This window comes from Siniperca chuatsi, linkage group LG8, assembly GCF_020085105.1.
Source record: "Siniperca chuatsi isolate FFG_IHB_CAS linkage group LG8, ASM2008510v1, whole genome shotgun sequence".
In the NCBI taxonomy this organism is placed as follows: Eukaryota; Metazoa; Chordata; class Actinopteri; order Centrarchiformes; family Sinipercidae; genus Siniperca; species Siniperca chuatsi.
Window position 1 is genome coordinate 22,755,727 of NC_058049.1, and position 18,158 is coordinate 22,773,884.

General features: G+C 40.0%; 2 protein-coding genes and 2 non-coding genes across 5 annotated transcripts; all 4 read right to left on the reverse strand.

Annotated features, from left to right (window-relative positions):
* Nucleotides 1–154: 154 nt before the first annotated feature.
* On the reverse strand, nt 155–6,738 carry pabir2 (PABIR family member 2). The gene is made up of 10 exons (XM_044204256.1): nt 5,604–6,738; nt 5,371–5,449; nt 5,222–5,275; nt 4,720–4,763; nt 4,550–4,604; nt 4,132–4,230; nt 3,479–3,564; nt 3,019–3,083; nt 2,403–2,499; nt 155–2,039 (listed from the first exon to the last, which is right to left on the reverse strand). Exons 1-10 carry the CDS (start codon nt 5,726–5,728, stop codon nt 1,901–1,903), a joined length of 843 nt encoding a protein of 280 aa, XP_044060191.1. The 5' UTR covers nt 5,729–6,738; the 3' UTR covers nt 155–1,900.
* LOC122880898 lies at nt 4,308–4,455 on the reverse strand. The gene has a single exon (XR_006379053.1). It is a non-coding gene; the product is annotated as a small nucleolar RNA U109 (small nucleolar RNA).
* LOC122880899 lies at nt 5,025–5,166 on the reverse strand. The gene has a single exon (XR_006379054.1). It is a non-coding gene; the product is annotated as a small nucleolar RNA U109 (small nucleolar RNA).
* Nucleotides 6,739–7,195: 457 nt separating the features above from the next.
* Nucleotides 7,196–16,431, reverse strand: hprt1 (hypoxanthine phosphoribosyltransferase 1). 2 transcript variants are annotated; one of them, XM_044204263.1, is made up of 9 exons: nt 16,201–16,431; nt 14,293–14,399; nt 11,770–11,953; nt 10,333–10,398; nt 9,670–9,687; nt 9,498–9,580; nt 9,252–9,298; nt 9,002–9,078; nt 7,196–8,839 (listed from the first exon to the last, which is right to left on the reverse strand). In XM_044204263.1, exons 1-9 carry the CDS (start codon nt 16,225–16,227, stop codon nt 8,792–8,794), a joined length of 657 nt encoding a protein of 218 aa, XP_044060198.1. In that variant the 5' UTR covers nt 16,228–16,431; the 3' UTR covers nt 7,196–8,791. The 2 variants fall into 2 exon arrangements, with proteins under 2 accessions (XP_044060198.1, XP_044060197.1); XM_044204262.1 differs by lacking the exon at nt 16,201–16,431 and adding an exon at nt 16,068–16,148.
* Between the last annotated feature and the right edge of the window lie 1,727 nt (nt 16,432–18,158).

Here is an 18,158-nt window from a genome sequence, read left to right on the forward strand (position 1 = left end):
ATTTGGTTCCACAGCAGTACATAAGGTTTAGGGATGACACTATCCTACTGTAGCCCTGGATGCAGTGTTAACATTTTAAAATTAGCATGTGTGTGTTTCAGTGCTCTGGACAAGAAACGTTCCTCTTAGAACATTCAAAACAGCTACACACACATGATAAAGAAATAATTTATTTAGTCCTGATGTCCGCTACGATTGCAATCACAAAAGACACAAGCATTGTCAAGGTGTTAGCCAGCTTGGCAGTTTACAGCCTTTCCATTACAGAAACAGTATAGAATAAGATTATTTGCTAAATTCATGCCCTCAAAGCTTCATAAAATGACTTGAGGTGGGAAAGAAAATATCTTGTTGACAGCAGGGCAAGCTGACATCTTATCCATTTTCAAAAATGTGTATAAAAAGGAAAGACATTCAGTAAAGGAACTGCAACCACACTTTTCTTTAAATTAAAAGGGCACACTTCCATAAAATGATTTACAATCAATTCCTTTGTACATACACATTAAAGGCTACAGAGCCATGAAGGGCTTCAGCCGTGTAAGTTACACAGGAGATACGGACAATGGGGCCGTGAAAGTTGAAAACAAATTTAGGTGCAAAAATCACAGTACAGGCTTAACCTCTACATGCTGTATTTCTTGGACCCCCCCCCAAGAAAGTCAAGTTTTACTTCGTCCCTGCTTACACACAGGTTGAAATATTACAGGATTGAGTGTCCTGTGCAAAAAGCTTCTAATAAATGTAACCACAGCAGAGACAGCAATCTCTTTACTCACAATGTGATGGTGCCATTTTGTTTTTGCTGCACGTTCCAGCACTCCGTTAATTTGGTGTAAAGGACAACACAAATGGGCCACTTTTACAGGGTAACACACCTATCACCATCCATTTTTTTATAGTAAACATTTTCTTCCATAAATAAGAACATTTCCCCAGAAGAAAGAAAGTCATTTCTATGCTTTCCGCTTATCTGCATAAACAGCCCGACAAGAACACAGAGCAACCTTTAGTGTTGAAAGCCCAACAGTGATGATCATCATATTTCATCCACAATTAACTTCTAGGTGCATTAATTGCTCATAGTAGTCAATTAAAGCTGCAGCAAGACATGGGGACATAAAAGCCAAACTGAAAACATTCAACACAGTTCGCAGCCTCTATCATAAAAATATTAAGATCTGCTGAAAACATAACTTCTCTTGCACTGTAACAGTAAGGAAATCTCCATAGTTGTACCCCAGAAGTAGTTTGTTCCTTTACAAAGAAAACTTTTGCTGTTGAAGACCTGTGCCCACATTCACCTCACAGCCAATCACAAACTTAAAAACTAGGTACGACATCTGACATGGTTAATATGTACATAATTACAAAACAAAGCAGGAAAACAATAAGTTAAATCTTTTCTTACAAAATCTGCAGACTGCGTACATACAAAAAGGCCTGTGGACAGACGTTTTCCAGCACAAAAACGGGGAAAAGCACACATCCAAAAAGTCATTTTTTTTCTCCAGTGCTCAATGTCTCTCTCCAGTGAGGGGAACTGGTAGGACAGATTTGAAGCATAGCCACTTATGAATGCAATATCACTATGATGCCAAGCACCATCCAAGATCCTCTACTAGCAGCTGGTGCTCACAGTGTCTTCCGTCATTCCTAGTTTCACTAGGCTTACCTCTTACACACAAACTAATCCATGGCTTTCATTTCCTTAATTCAAAACATACCTAGTCTGTCCAAAATGTAGCCATGAAAACAGCCGCTCAGAAATAAACATGGAAAATTCCACATAAACCAAATCTAGGCGGTGGTGAGGTGGAGGGTCTGAGAAGGAAATCTGTTCCCTGGAGAGAGGCCTTAGGCCTCAGTCCTTTATAGTGTGTCTCTAGCCATCTCATGCTCACTTTGGGGACAAATCCTGGAGGGAAGCGAAGGGTGAGTTGCTGGACGAGGAGGGCGACACTCCGTCCATTTTGCCTGGAGAGTCTGTGGAGGAGCCGACGCTGCTGAGGCTGCCATCTAACAAATCTGGAGAGTGACTGAAAGAAAAGGGCAGGCTGTGGCAAACGTCTGCTGTATTACAGTCTATACCTTCACTCTGGGAGGAGAAAGCTTATGAAAATCTCACATTTGATTCCATTCAATGTAGCATTTTCTCCCTTTTATATACTATACTAAAGTAATATAAATATTACTTTGAAGCAATGCTGACTAATATACTTTAAGAGTCCAGTGTAAGTATTATATTTAAATTTACAACTTACAAAACTAAAGCAATCTTATATAACACCTTGTATCACAATGTGGTTGTCTGGTTACTGGAGTGACATTATCTTTAAAAAAAAATAATAAAAAGTGATTTTGACCAGTTGTTCTGGCATTTTTTGTTGATCCAGTCTTACCAGGAGCTGAGATCTGACAGGTTGGAGACATCAGAGGACAGCATGGTGGTGGTTCCCTGGAAGAGCCTCTTAGGCTGACTCTCTGTCTCCATCTCACCTGCAGAGTAAAGGGACCCTGACATTTACAAATCTCTCTCAATACACACAGTCTGTGGCTGAAAAAAAAAAAAAAAAAAAAAAAAAAAAAAAAGGGGCAGCTGGATTAAATAAGAGTGTTTTATTGCAATCATAACCTGAGATAGTTTAAAGTACAGATCATTGCTAGAGAGCAAATGCAGTCTAATAGTTACACTTATGAATTACACATTAAATGTGACCAAATCCAAAAGAGACATGTAAAGAGGTTTACATAGGTCTGAGGTTCATGGGCTACATGAATACCACAAACTTAGATTTAAAGTGTCTTTTGAACTGGCTTTAACACTATAGTTACTCTCTGCATAGAGAAACTCCCATCTACATTATATAATCAATATTCCCTTACTGCCTTTAAGAACCTTTAGTCTGAACATAATGCCTTGAATTTATAACTGATCACCTCTATCCATAAGTGGCTCTTGTGGTAAAATTTAAACATATGAGAATAATTATTCTCAAGGCATGTTAGGTACCTCACCTTTGCGTTTCATTGGCCCAAGTATGCTGGCTCTGATGCAGTTGATTGGGCTTTGACTCCGTCGGCTAAAGAGCACAGAAAACGCACTTTGTCAAACCAGTACATTTTGGAATGCAGCCGCAATCAGCTACAGTTACACCTGTACAAAAATCTGTCATCTTAAGATTTGTCATACAGATAAAATGATTAGTTTAATCACACACGTCTAAAAAGTTAAGGAAATAAGTAGTTGTAAAGTGCATAGAAATTGTCTTCTTCTCTACTAAGACTGGCAAAAGGAAACCCTTTTTATGCCACTGTGGAGAAATTACAGTCGAATTGGAGCCAGCTGGTGCTACTGTAGTCTCACAGCCAACAGAGACTTTAATTAAATAAATGTCTATTTAGAAGAAGAGTTAAGCCACACTGGTAGATTTTAAGGTTATTTACTGCAGTTATTACTCAAAGACTTGGTGCTCACCTGAAGCGGCGCGTTGGGCTGGGTATTGGGCTGGGTGTGAGGCCATTGCTGCTCACAAGGATTTGTAGGGAAGGAGAGAAACACTGCTGCTTGCAAGAAAGTTAAAATGAAGACATACAATACGGTAATGAGGTCAAATGTGAATAAATGCATATTTAATAATTTGATTGGCACTAGATAAAAGGCAATACTCTCAAGTGTTCCTGTTGTGTTACTATATTTAAGAAGTGATATTTGTTGTCTTTGCCAAATACCCTGTCTAAGGTCTGTTGACCTTAATTTTACAATGTTTTGAATTACTGTGGCATGTATAAAACCTTTTTTCAGCAAAAAAGGGAATGAATCATAAGTATTTCTATACCAAAACATTGATGTGGCTTGCAATAAAGAAAAGTAAACTTTTTGAAGCTGCAGCAAACTGAAAGAAACAAATTTACCCAAAAAGCTCAATAGGAACAAAGTTTCTGTAGTTTTCTGTTCCTAATAAATTGCTTCCGAGAGGCTGCCACACAGACTTCTATTCATTAATCTGATTGTAAGTTTTTAGAAACATCAGGTTACCGCAAACCATGAATGCTTTAAACTATTACCTTCATCTGGTTATTCAGTCTAAGCAGGTTATGTGCATGTAAACATACTGAGGTCAGATGTACCTTTTTTCCTATCCCTCTGGTTGGGGACGGGGCGGGCGACACAGGCACAAAGTCGATGCGCTTTGGAGACGAAGATGCCGACTTCTCATCGTTGTCACTCTAAGAACACACAATTACCAAACACATTGGTGGCCATTTCATCTTACATCATAACTCTACAGTACCACGTAGTGAGGTAGTGTTGGAGTATTATACTACCAACTCAGTCTGACCTTCAGAGACTGGTGGCCCTGTTAACTCCCACAGTGTTAATCTAGCATGTTTGTATTTGTCCACTCTACAGAAAGAGAGAGGCCAACCACAGCCCACGGCCAAAACATGCGGTGGGAAGGTACAAGAGCTGACTTTCAAGGATGCAGAGCAACATAAACAACACTGATTGGGGTTAGACAAACTGTAATGAAGAGTCGTTCTTTACCAGACTAAGGCTTTCTTCCCAGGACTGGCTCATTTGCATGGCGGCTTGAACTTCCCTGGGTGTACAAAAATAGAAAACAAGGAATAAGTTGATGCCTTTAGCATTTTACCTACAACAAAAGTAGCAATTCCTCTTCATCCACCAACTGCATTCATGAATACGTAGCTTACCGCTCATGAGCGGTTTCTCTGTTCATCACGTCTACACCCTCTTCCTGCAGGAGCACACAAGAGGGTTAATGGTTACAAAGTTGTAGTTTACCAAGTCATCTTAGCTTTTCTGACTTGCATACACTAACAGATTTCAAATGTACTAACTAGACATTCAATCTCATGCCATTGCTATCTCAAATGTAATACTGACTAAAAAAGGTACAACCTTAATCTCATCTCAAAAAGCAAAAACTGAACAGTTTCATTTCACTTGGAAATGGAAATTTAATTCAGCCAGTAGATGACACCAGAGTAACCATTTCCTCTGTTGGAGTCTGATACTACCAATTGATCAACTCTACAAGATCTATGGCCCTGTGAACTCCAAAAGTGTTACTCTAGCATGTTTTTTTAGACACCATCACTCCCTACGGCTTGAGAGGGAAGCAGTGGTCTGACATGCTCCTTTTCAACATGAAACATCTCCAAACATGTCGAAAACAACTGCGCCTTTTCTTACTTGTTTTATCTGATGAAGTCTGGTGCTGGGGACTCGAATAGGCGACGAAGGGACCTGTAAAGAAGGATGTGTGCCGAGAGGAGAACATTCAATACTAAATAATTCAGACAAAATACTTGAGTCGACATGTGTTTAATAAAGTATTGTACCATGTTGGGCCTGTTGACAACTGTAGTGCTATTTCTCCGGCTACGCAGGACCTCTCTCTGGAACACTTGGGTGTTATCACTGCAATGACACAGTCAGAGACCAATCATATGTCATGTGTCTTCTACCCATGAGGTCAGTGAAATGTAGTTACTTCGATGTGTATGAAAAAGGGCAAACACATTCTCTGAAAGATTATGCAGTAAATTACTGTAACTCTGTAATATTGTAGAACCTTAAGCCATTTATCATGGGTGCGCTGTTGGATCTTCTCAAGTGTCCATCGGTCTGAACTAACGAAGATGGGATTTCCAGATCCAGCTCCATCTTTTCTTGTGGAAAGACTCCTGAATTGTTCATTTTGCTAGCTGACGCTGCCTGACATCAATTCACTAACTTAAAATGGCTAACCAGCTCAGTGATGTTACATTGTTGCTCCCCAAACTTTGCTAACTTTACGTGTTTTGAAGAAACGCCATCAATCAGGCAACTGAGCTGCAGGGAGACAAACTGAGTTAGCTAACGCAATGTAGTTAACACACAGCAACCAGCAAGGCCCTGTCGTCTGTACAACTTAACTCCGGTGTTGAAGCAACTTAACGCTGGCTATTAATCATAACAACGTTATCTCTACAATTATTCATATCACAGCTATATGTTCAGCCAGAACTGGCCTGCGCTAACGTTGTCTGTAACGTTAAGACCAGTCACCAACTTTCCTGATGGAGGGTTAGCATACCATGGATACATACCGCACAATGCCCGGCAACTGTTAGCTACCGACAAGTTAGTCTGCTGGTGCAAGGCAGCAGAGGTTGACGACTGAAACGCTGCTAAACTACCACTGTATGTTAGCGCGTTAAATTAGCTATCGTTAGCCAAAGTGAGCAGCTACTTACTTTGAGTGCAAAATGAATGTTCGCCTCAAGTCAAAATGTTACGTTTATCTAACGACGCTGCTGTTAAGTGATTCTCATAACGCGAGTCTACCTTCTAGCTAACACATCGTCGCTAGCTAATGTAAGCTAATGTGTTGTTATACTTATTGCTAGCTAGTCGATTCAGCCTCAGCCAACAGCCCAGCTACCTAGCCCGATAGGCTAACTAGCTAAGTTAGCAGTAGCGCCAATAGCCACAATGCCATGTCCAGAGAGAGAGGCCTGGTCATCATTTCACTAAATGTTCCTGCCTGTCTGCCTGGTAGCTACAACGGCTCACAGAAGCAAAGTAAACAGTTTCTGTTGTAAATAATATACGCTCTACAAATTACGCTTTTCGTTTCTGCAGGGCGCCGCCAAAAAAAATGAACCACATCCCAAATGATCACACAGGAGCAATGTTAGCTGCTAGCAGCAAACTTCACGCCCCTTTTAACGTTAGCAGACCTGTCCAATGAAATTGCTTCATTTGCCGGCGTGCTGAGGCAGAATGTGGCGAACTGCAGCCTTCGGTTTCTGGATAAACTCTTATATGCACACCACCTGTGATGTCAGTGGCAAAAGGTCTCATCAGACTTGACTAGAGTGACAAATTGTGCTACATCAAAAATGGCAGGTTTTGTTTTTACCTGGTCCACTGACATCGTTAACTCCGGGTCCGGGAGGATAGAGATATGGGACTGTTCTGTTTTCACGAGTTATTTACAGCAGCCAAGCACTACACTGATCCTGTCGTCACACTGGCTGCAAGTAACTTATCGTGCCAGTTTTGGTAGTCTCCAATGTGTAATTCTTTCCAGTAAATCTACTTAAACTTATAGTGTCTGAACTGACAGTGCTTAGTGTAATCTGCACCCAAACCCAAAGTATTGATTAAATATGAGTCAGATTAAAACAAGCAAATGTAAGCATTTATTAAGCTTTGATCAGCAAATGTTTGGTGTTACAGAGGCTTAGAAAATCATTTAATTGTAATTAAAAATCATATTCACTTAATCAGGTTTCCTTGACTTGCAAATCATCCAGGTTATATCAGTATAAAATAATAAAGAAATACAGGGAACAATTTCAAATAAGCTCACATAATAATTGGACACAGTTGGCTGAGAAAAATATGCTTTGCAATCACCATTTGTTCAAGAAGAAAAAGGCCTTCAGCAGGTATTTAATTCAGTCAACTGTGTAACCTTTTCATGACTCTCAGTTAATGGTGATACAGCAGACACCATGTTCTTTCTTTGGCCGTAATCACTGACCTACTATACAGATAGGCAGCTTGGAGTTCAAGAGCAAACTAGTCTAGACTCATCTTATTTAATTCCTAGAAAACCGGGAGTTCTGTTATCTCCTAGACATGACACATCAGATACGACTGAACAATTTTTTGAGGAAGTAATTTATCTTCTACTGCTGCATTTCCAAGTATTATCACTATCGATTGGCCAGAAATGATTTCAATGTTCCAAGTATTTGGTGTTATATTGTATAAAAAGCATAATATAAGCAGTATAATCCTCTAGTCGCAGGAGAGGTGTGAACATTTTATGGCTGGTATTGCAAAATTCAGTTGACACTGGTTTACAGTGATGGTACCATTGAATGAGAGCATTTCATACAGTAGAAATATTAAAAATACAATTCAAAGTTCAAATTATGTCTGATTCAATGGCAGATTAAGTATTTCAAACATATGATTGAATAACGTAACTTCAGTCTGAGTATCAATTGGACATTTACACGTCCGTAAACTATACATATTTTCCAGCATAAAAAGGATCTGTCTTTTATGTTACACAAATAAATTGGATGCAGGGATGTTTTGTTCAGACAACGATTTCATTAACACTCGTAAATAAGAGGATATTTCATCTTCAGCATACCCATGTGTTTAATTAGGGACAGCAGCCAACATTCGTGTTACTTTTTGCATCATAAGAAAATCTTATCACACAACACAGTACCATAGAAAAGTGTTTTGTCCCAAAATATACATAAAGATAAATAAAAAAAAAAAAAAAAAAAGTGACATCCTCTTTAAGAGTGCCCATAAAACAGCGACTGATAGTTCCAGGTAAAAGTAGAATTAATATTAAAGCAGTATTTTATTAAAGAGGAGGTTGTCACATGTTGAATAGCACTGCTCTGAATAAATTACTCCATTGTTTAAAAAAATAATTAATCAGTGTGGGGGCAGAGAAGCATTATACTAATTTCAGGTGAAGCTGGGCTCCATGCTGTTTAACCCAGATGTGTTTATATCTAAGGCAATCCATTTTTTCAAAAGTTGAATCTAGTGTGTGTGGTGGCTAAAACAGGCAATGCAACTGTCAAGTGTTCTCCTCTCCAGGTTACCCTGTACTCCATAAGCCTATCCTCAGGGACCCTGAGCAGGCCGAGTACTTTTATGACACAAATGTAGTAATAAAGTATAAAATGAACCTCAAAAGGAAAAGATATAATCCTCCATTAAACACTGAAGTGCTCTTCATGCCTTGTACTTCTCCTTCCCTGTTTCACTTATGACGCAGATATGCTGAAATGGAAAAGGATAAATGAGTATTTCAGCATATTATTGATTAACATATTTGTTTAGAGTGTCTTGACCTGGTTAGAATGGTTAACATTAACACACTGGTACAAACTGTGCATAAGCTATTTAACTAATTAGGTTTCTTTATCCAACTCAAATACTTACATTTAGATCTCTAAAGTATTCGTTGTAGTCTAGTGCGTATCCCACCACAAATTTGTCAGGGACCTCGAATCCAACAACTGAAGGAAACAGGAACAAATCAGTTACTTGTCGTTGTAGAGGTAAACTAACAACACTGAAATGAGGGTAGCCTCATTCAAAAGCACACTTTGTGGCAACTATATTGTGTAACATACAGTATATTATACTAACTATACATTTCCGCTAAAAACATTTATTGTCTTGAACTCACAGTCGGGTCGGTAGCCAACGCTTCTTGGTGTTCTCTTCACCAACAAACTGAGGACAGAAACCAAGTTGATCATCAATCATAATACTTTATAGCTGCATGAAAAACTGATGAAACAGTCTGAGACGGCCTTTCAGTGCAAACCACTACAATCTGTTGTTTTAAAACATTCAGAGAAACATGATCACATGATTCCACAAGACAGAGTAGTTTGTACTGGAAAGGCAGTTTTGAAGGGATAACAATTACCTTGCTACTTTGACCATTTTGGGATTGTACTGTTTGAGGAGTTGCAATAATGTCTTCATTGTCTTCCCTGTGTCGATAATATCCTTAAAATACAGCATGAGAGAAGCTCATATTAGTGGTCTTGAAATAGAAAGCTGTCTATTTTACTATAGAAGAAAACATCAGTACATACCTCCACAATCAAGACATTCTGTGTAAAAAGAAAATAATCATTAATTTCAGTGAAAAGCAGTGGACACATTTCATCTTAGTTTGCAATTGAACACAAAGAGGAACATGACATAACTGTAACGCTCAGCTATCCGCATCTCCATGGCTGTGGCCTTTTCATTACACAGGAAACAATCACAGCATCAGTGAAAAGGTCTTATAAGAAACTGTGGGAGCCATAATGAGAGCGGTAGGGAGTAGAACATGGAAGGGAGTTCTACCAAAAAGCCAATACCATGTAATTGGCAGCTGACAGAGAAACAGATTTGTGTTTCCTAGTCCTACAGTCAATCACGTGACCACACCTGTCTGACAAACAGTCCAGAAAATGTGCCTAAATCATTATATGAAAGCACTGGGTTTGCTCAAGTGTAGCACAATCATCATCATTATTATTAATCACCATCATCAAACTTATTTCCAAAATTATTCATCAGTGAATGCTTAGGAGTTCATTTAAAATGTCTGTTCATAGTGTCAATGTAAGATACAATATGATGGACAACAAGAGCAGTTTTTCTCTTTTCAAGTTCATTTAATTTTAAGTTAATATTATGTATAATATTGATCAGTGTCAACAAAAGATAGTTTCAGTCATAATCATGCTGCCCTCCATTCTTCTTACCTTGCCTGTCAGCGTACACAGGTCATCTCCACCGATTACTTTGATTTCACCTGTCGACTGGTCGTTCTGTGAGGACAAGAATGAAGTGGACATTATATGTTGTACAGGTGCAGAAAGTGTATTAAGGACCAAAACTAACATGGTGGTTGATTTTTTAAAAACAGCTTAATTTGTTGCATATTATTTTATGTTAGTTGTATATACAATCAAAAAGGTACAAATCCAGTAAACCAAATTATGTTAACGTTTGGTGTTTCTCACCAAAACACATTTTGAGTATCACTAGGTGCCTTTCCATCCACCTGTTTTTATATGCATATTCAATTTGTGTATAAGTACAATGAAAATAGACTTAAAGAATAAATCATGATGTACATGAAGCATGTAAGCTTGTTCCAATCCACTGAAGTCACAAAAAATAGAATAGCGACACTGCAGCGATGCATCAGAGCTGTGTGGACCAATGGGAAGACCGCAAACTTCCTAAAATTAAGCACGTTTTCTACATGGTTTCCAACCGTTTGGCTACAAAATATAAGAATATAAGGTTTGACTCTTAATTACATCATCTCATTGCGCTCTCTTTTTCTGCAATGGTTTAATGCCACCTGACTGGACAATCAGCCCCACCAGCTGTTTATCTCCAGCTGTAAGGGCTCCTCCTAACCACATGTCGAAGTGTCCTTGAGCAAGACAATGAACCCTAAAATGCTCCTCATGGTCAGGCCAGCACCTGGCATAGTAGCTCACTGCCATCAGTGTGTGTGTGTGTGTGTGTGTGTGTGTGTGTGTGTGTGTGTGTGTTAATGGGTTAATGAAAGGCAAATTGTAAAGCGCTTTGGTTAAAAGCACTATGTAAAATGCATTTTACATAGTAAATAGACATTAATCTCGATTCACTTAACACCTAATATTCACATTACGGCAGTGGATGGAAACGCGTATTTTTGCATTTTATTTTGACGATTGTCTGGAGATGTGGTTCAAATTTGGCTACATTTGGATGGAAACCTGGTTATTGAAACCTAGCACATGTGCATTTCCTTACTTATGAAACATTTTTGACTATTTTAAATCCTGCATTGTTTACATTCATGGTTGCTAGCTTGAAGTCTTCTGCTTTCCTGCCTTTGCTGGCACATTGCTACGCTTCTTAGCGCCACCAACTTTTGATCAGAGGAAAAGCCTGAAACTGTCGGCAAAAATGTGTACTGCATCGCCCGCATGCTCACGCACATGCGTGTGCATTCTCATGCGCATACGCAAGATACAAACAAAATGGGGAAACGCTTGTAAAAAGATTGCTCCACAGTGCTACTAGTGGTCAAAAACTCCACAGGGTACCTTTAAGCATTCAAACCTGTACATCTTTTAAATAAAACAAAATGTGATAAAACGTGATACAAAAAAATACAAAGAGAAAAACTGATAGTTTACACAGTAGCTCTTGAGGCGAATGAAGTCCACTGTCATTGGGATGGAGCGGTCACTGTTCCTGTTCAGGGCCTTGATGTAGTCCAGCAGGTCTGCAAAGAACTTGTAACCCCCTTTGAGCACACAGAGGGCCACGATGTGGTGCCCCCCCATTTCCTTCATGATCTCTCGGGCCAGTCTCTCTGTCCTGGGGTCACGTGGGAGGGAGGGAGGGGACAGAGAGAGAGAGAGAGAGAGAGAGAGACAGACACAGAGAGAGAGAGAGAGTCACCTCAGTTTTCTGCTACAGTCAGCAGTAGTTCCATTTCCTTTCTGTTTGTGTCAGCAGGCATTGCTGTTATTTCTAAAGCACTTCCAAGTATAATAACCCCAGAGATCCAGTTAACAAAAAGTATTAAAAAACCCAAACGTTATCTGCATTAATCATTGAATCCCAAATCTGCAAATGGAAACAGAAAGGCAGCAATGAAATACTCCAACTGAAGTACAAGTTCACAGACATTTTATCAGGCATGTGATGGCAAAGGACAAAAAAGCAGGAAAATATACAGAGCACGGTGTGGCACCCCCAGCCACATATACACACACACACACACACACACAGCTGATGCTTTTGTGCATTTGTATTTATCACCACAGGTATGGAGATGTTTCCCTGTGTTTAAATGTTTCTTTAGAAAGTGTTAGTTCTGAATCTATTTACAGTGCAATGAAAGGTTGTAGCCTCATAGCCTTATAGTTCATTCATAACTGTTTAGCTATATAAGTTGAGTCTAGCTGCTGTGGTTGCTAACACTACAGCATTGCCTGTTAATGTAATTTTAGTGCATCTAAACTTGAAATGTTAATGTGAATTAATAATGTGATTTTCTATTTGTATATTGGTTAATGTACCCCTCACTCAAAAATGTGTTTTTGTTATGTTTAAGTCCCCTAAAATGTCGGACCTTGACTTAACTGACTCGTATCTGTGCAAAGTTTGTCACTAGAGAGATGTTTTCACATTCCTCTACTGAAGGGGGAGATGTCTGTACGCTTTCCTAAAATCTGACCTTCAAACGGACTCCGGGTAAACTAGAGTTGGGACGTCACAAATTCAAAAGCCAATAGCACTGCCACCAGCAAAGAATCCTGAGACCTCCAGCGCAGAGCGGACTTGTCAGTGCAGAGAGCGAGAGTTTGCACTAAGTTAGTGAAAGTTTTGACAGCAAACATGGCAGTGTGCAGTTTTTGGATGTAAACCAGACCCTGGAATTTCCTTCCACTATCTACTAACGTTACGTAATAACAACGTGAACACACTGTAACATCGTGGCAGATATTATTGTATGTTTCACAACCACTAATCATAGAGACTGTATAAAATATGGACATAGTGTCCTTGAGGTCACCCATAGGTTTCTTAAGAGCTGTTGTGAAGCCCACCTGACACTCAAAGCGGCCACATCCTTAATTATGCATAACTTTAAGCCGTAATATAATTTAAACGGGTGAGTTATAAAAATATTCACCCCCCTCACACTTGGCATGAATGGGGAAATTAGTTATAGAGACCAAAGCCATTTTTTGTATCAGACTGTAAACGTGTTTATTTCTGCTGTAAAGTTGGGCATTTTAACATGGGGCTCTATGGTGGACTGACTTACTTTTGGAGTCAGCCTCAAGTGGCCATCCGCCAGTTTTTGGCACTTTGGCTAGTGGCCGATTTTGGTGCACAATAGACTCCTCATCTGGGTCTGACTGAGGCTCAAACGTGTACGGCTGAATCTCTCCGATGTTTCCATCTTGACGCACACTGCTCTCTCACCATGGATGTATGTCTCTCACCGGCACCGGTCAACCTAACACGCAGAGGTGGTGGGCGGGGCATTCATAGATCCAGAATTTCTCAATGAGGGAGAAAGAGTAGATGTGCTTCCTTCGAGCCCCTTTTCAGAGTTTTCTTCTTTTTTCTTTTTTTTTTTTTTACTTTTTATGTGGGATAACCATGTTAAACAAAATATTAATCATAGCACAGTTAGCGATCTCAGATTTTGACAGGATTTACACAAAATGAATTGGATTTTATATAGAACAAGATACAACAATTAAATCACAGTCAAATCACAAACTACAACTTTTATAAAACATTTAACAGGTGGAGTTTGACTCCATGCAACCTACCTTGTGACAGTTGGAAAAGGATTTGACCCGCATGTGCACACATACCTACATAACCACGCTGAACGTGTTCACACACACAAACCCCAAAACACACACAGGCAGGAGATTCAGACTCAAAAGGAGAGAAATAATGAAAGGGAATGTTTTTGGTGAAATTCACAAGCTATGTTTATATTGACCTCGTACATTCACCCCTCCTGAATTGTGTCTGACTTTGTTTATTGTTAAGATTTTGTACACAAAACATATTGACAGCACTTTGACCCATCAGTTAGTGAACGTCTTTGAATCCCATAGGGACCCTGGCAATTCATCACATTTTCATAATCCTACTACAAGCTGCTAAAAACGTGGCAAACCCACCTGTCCAAGATGAGTCCATGTGGGATGTAGACCCTCTCCAGGTCTGAGGCATAGTGCTTTGGTATGCAGAAGAGGTCCAGGTCATACCCCTGCTCCTCATCACTGATCTGAAGAAAACAAAAACACGACACAAAGGGGTTAAAAAAAAATCTCTGGGGTATTGCCTAACATGGGACACGGGGAATTCATCTGATACAGGGCAGTACGAGGGGAAGGGGATGAGGTCAATGGTGGTCTACTTTCCCACCGACTCCCTCCATACATATTACTGCCTCTACATTTTTTTCTGCCACAAAACACAAACTCGGAGGACAATGCCTGATTCTGTACAGTTTAGCAAGCGACAGACAGTTGTCAGTGATGGTAAAGAAAGATTCTAGATTCCATATTATGCCTGATTCTATACATGGTTGTCAGTATTTCTTATATTTTGTAAAATCTAATTTCCTGCTCTAGGTCAAACTGAATGCCACATGAACTATCATGTGACAGCTGGGAAGCTGGTGCAGAGCTCGATGTGCTGTGGGAATGATGAGTGGCCATAAGCACACTCTCAGTAATTATAACGGAGCAGAATTTGGATCCTCCCACGTCAACAAAAATCTCACTGCTTTACTAAACACTGGATTGCGAAGTGCCCATCCTCACATCATATGTGGTTGAACTAGAATAAAGCATTTCCCCTTATGGGAAAACATGTCCATCTGTTTGGGCTACACCCTTTCAAATCCAAACCATTATGACTAATACTGAGCAGACGTCCTCATGGTAACATGATCTGAAGGAGTATTTTCCACTGTTACTCACAGGCTTGTTGCCTGTTATTTAAAGGAACAAGTTGCACAGTAAAACACGAAAAAACAACCCAGTGTCAACCAACTAGTCTGAGGTCAGTGGCTTTGATTTGTTTGTGCAAGCTAAGTCCATGTTTAGCAACTCTGCACTCTGCAGCTAATTTCATTTGAAATATGGCACAGGAGACTGTCTTTTAATGCCAAAATGTGCATTTAGCTTCAGTGTAGTGTCAGCAAATGGGTCTGCTGCCAGTCTGCTGGGCAGACTTCATCACAATAAAAACACTGGCTTCCAAATGCTGGGAATGTCCTGGAAAATAAGCACATCAGTTATTTATTTACTCATTCCAGTATAGAGGTCATTGTAGGCTTGTCAACTTATCTATAATACTTGTTACAAAATTGACACTGACAGCTACACAACAATTTGATTTTCTTTCCAGACACAGAACAACCACTGTACACAACCAAGCTGCTCTTTTCCACATAAGCACTCTAGATTACACGCCTATTCTTGCTCTTGATGAAGCTTAAAGAGACCAAACTGTGTGTTTTGCCTGTAATGGATTAAAATTAATGTTTGGGCGAATCAGCTATATGTTATGCCAATTATACACATAATGCCTCGCGCTATCTGTAACACGTACTATACGCGCGCGCGCCCAAACGCACTCTTGTTGGCAGCTCGTGCGTTTCTTCGTGTCTAAATTTTTTATTTTAAAAATTGTGTATAATCGTGTAATTATACTAAAAAAAACCCTGCTGCCTGCTGTCAGACACGGAAACTCGCACTGCTTTTCCAAAAACGTCTCTCGTGTCACGTACGCCAAACGTGCAGAGCGCGTGTCTGTGTCTGTCTCCATAGCTGCAGGCCACGTTACATTGGAAATACACTGCATTAATATTTATATAAAAACGTGTTACAAAGGTGAGCATACAGAGCATGCAGACAGTTAAGTTAATTAACAACTAACGACCTACTGTGGCTTCAAGATGTTTAGCAAACGCAGCAACACCCCGTGTGCAGCGTGTTATTCCAGTGGGCATGTAGAGGTAACTAACCTACGTCCACCTTCCGTGTCCTATGTCATTCTGGTTGTTGGGGGGGACTTACCACAACACAAGAGCTGGATGTCGCCATGTCCTTGCCGTTCAGTTTTGTATAGTCTACTGTGGTCTTCAGATAGAGAAGCTAAAATGTATCCTCAGGTTGTGTTGACGCTCCCCTCCTGTGACAGCACACACACACACGGACGCGGTTAGCTCTGTTGCTATAACAGGCGTCTGTCTCGTCCTTCCGGGATGCGGCGCTGCCGTAGCTCCGCCGCCGCTGCTGCTGTGTATGATGACGCAGTGCAGGAACGCGTTAGCCCCGCCCCGTGGTGGGGGACAAGCGTGCTGCCAACTTCTAACCGCTGTGCAATGCTAACGCTGAAACAGCTAGTAAAACTCAGCAATACAGATTTTAAGAAAATATACCTCATTATTGTCATTATCCTCTGTCTTGGCACAGATGACGTCATTGTTTGGTTGCACCCATAGGCCTGACTCGTAAAGTGAAGTCTACACGTCAAGATTTGGACTGCTGAACAAAACGATTACCTTTTTAGGGCAAGATGAGCGCTCCTCCGGATAGCATGTTGATCATGCTATCCGGCATGATCAACAGTTCGTAATGCTATATTGGGAAAAGATACACATTTTTGATTACCTATGGACAGGGCTGGCGCTACCAGGTAACGTCCTGGGGGCTTTTCTGGGGATTTGGGGAGTTTACATCCTACAGTTCATTAAGAAACAAACACATGGTTCGTGCTTAAATTGCAGATTCCGGTATAGATTCAGTTGATTTAAATTTGACAACTTTTAAGACATCCCTGGCATTATAGAGAATGCTTTAAAACACCATCTACACCTTCATGTTAGGACGTATTTACAGAATCTGTAATCGAGCAATTGATTAAATAAAATAATACAAAATTGAAAGTTTCTTTTGGGTGTCTGATCAGAATGGTCTGAGGGCAGTGCGGTTGGTGTGCACTGGGGGGAATCACTATCTCCTTATTTATAAAGTCCTGGCTGTGGCTCTGCCTATGGCTCATGGTGAATTACTAACATCATATAATGATGTTATTCCCTGACAACTATCTTTGCCCTTAGGGGCAATCACACACTTAAAAGAGTTAACTGTGCTATTTCGCTGATTTTGAAAATGAAAGTCATGACAAATGCCTCTTTAAACTGGTGATAAAGAAATACACATTTTAGACAGCACATACTTGCTAATCATATGACATCTGGTGCTCAAGTGAAGTCTGAGAGCAACTTCCAGCCTGGTTTGGCCCCTTGATCATAGTCATATCTTGATCTTGTCATATGCCAACTGTATGTCCTCCCTGCCTCCTGCCCCCCTTTGATACTGTAAACTGTTTGCCCCCTGTAGGTCTGAATGCAAATGCCCCTCCCCCCCTTCCTGCCTTTTTTCCCCATTTGTAATTGCATTCTGTCTGATCACTGCCTTTCCGTTGCACTTTGATCACTATTATTTACATACCGCCTAAACACTGCTTTGGTTTTCTGTATAAAAGTGCATTATATTTGCTCGGAGTCAGCTCACCGGCTCAGATCCACTCTGTGCCGGTAAGTTCACCAGTGTGCTGGCATGCTTCAATAAACTCACACATCTACTTCTAAACTTGACTTGGATGATTTTCTTCAACACTGGAGATGATGATGCCATTAGTGAGACTTTTTTGGAGTTTGTCCACTAACACACATATATATAATATGCCAAGGGCATGCCATTATTGTCTAGATATGGACAATGTTTTAAGGAAGAATAATATAACACTGTTAAATCTGCAGGTTTACCAAAGAAAGCGATGTCCCCTATTTGTAATACCCTTAAAGTGTTACTTGTTCAGCTAAGGTTTTACTATAAATGTTATAGCTCACATAGTCGTGATTTGACTTCTGGCATAAACTACAACATCATCAAGGCTTTACTATAAAATACTATAGTGTGGACCTAATGATGACTTGTTTAAGTGCATAGGAATACATACGTTTGTA

What these genes read in the sequence shown, in the direction of transcription:
- hprt1 (XM_044204262.1), bottom strand. Translation starts at nt 16,133, where the DNA reads ATGCCCACTGGAATAACACGCTGCACACGGGGTGTTGCTGCGTTTGCT. An exon ending in CATGGACTCATCTTGGACAG is followed by an intron (nt 11,954 to 14,292) that starts GTGGGTTTGCCA and finishes ACGTGACCCCAG; the next exon opens with GACAGAGAGACTGGCCCGAG. An exon ending in TTCGCCTCAAGAGCTACTGT is followed by an intron (nt 10,399 to 11,769) that starts GTAAACTATCAG and finishes TTGTCCTCACAG; the next exon opens with AACGACCAGTCGACAGGTGA.
- pabir2 (XM_044204256.1), bottom strand. Translation starts at nt 5,728, where the DNA reads ATGAACAATTCAGGAGTCTTTCCACAAGAAAAGATGGAGCTGGATCTG. An exon ending in AGAGAAACCGCTCATGAGCG is followed by an intron (nt 4,605 to 4,719) that starts GTAAGCTACGTA and finishes TTGTACACCCAG; the next exon opens with GGAAGTTCAAGCCGCCATGC. An exon ending in TGGGCCAATGAAACGCAAAG is followed by an intron (nt 2,500 to 3,018) that starts GTGAGGTACCTA and finishes TTTACTCTGCAG; the next exon opens with GTGAGATGGAGACAGAGAGT.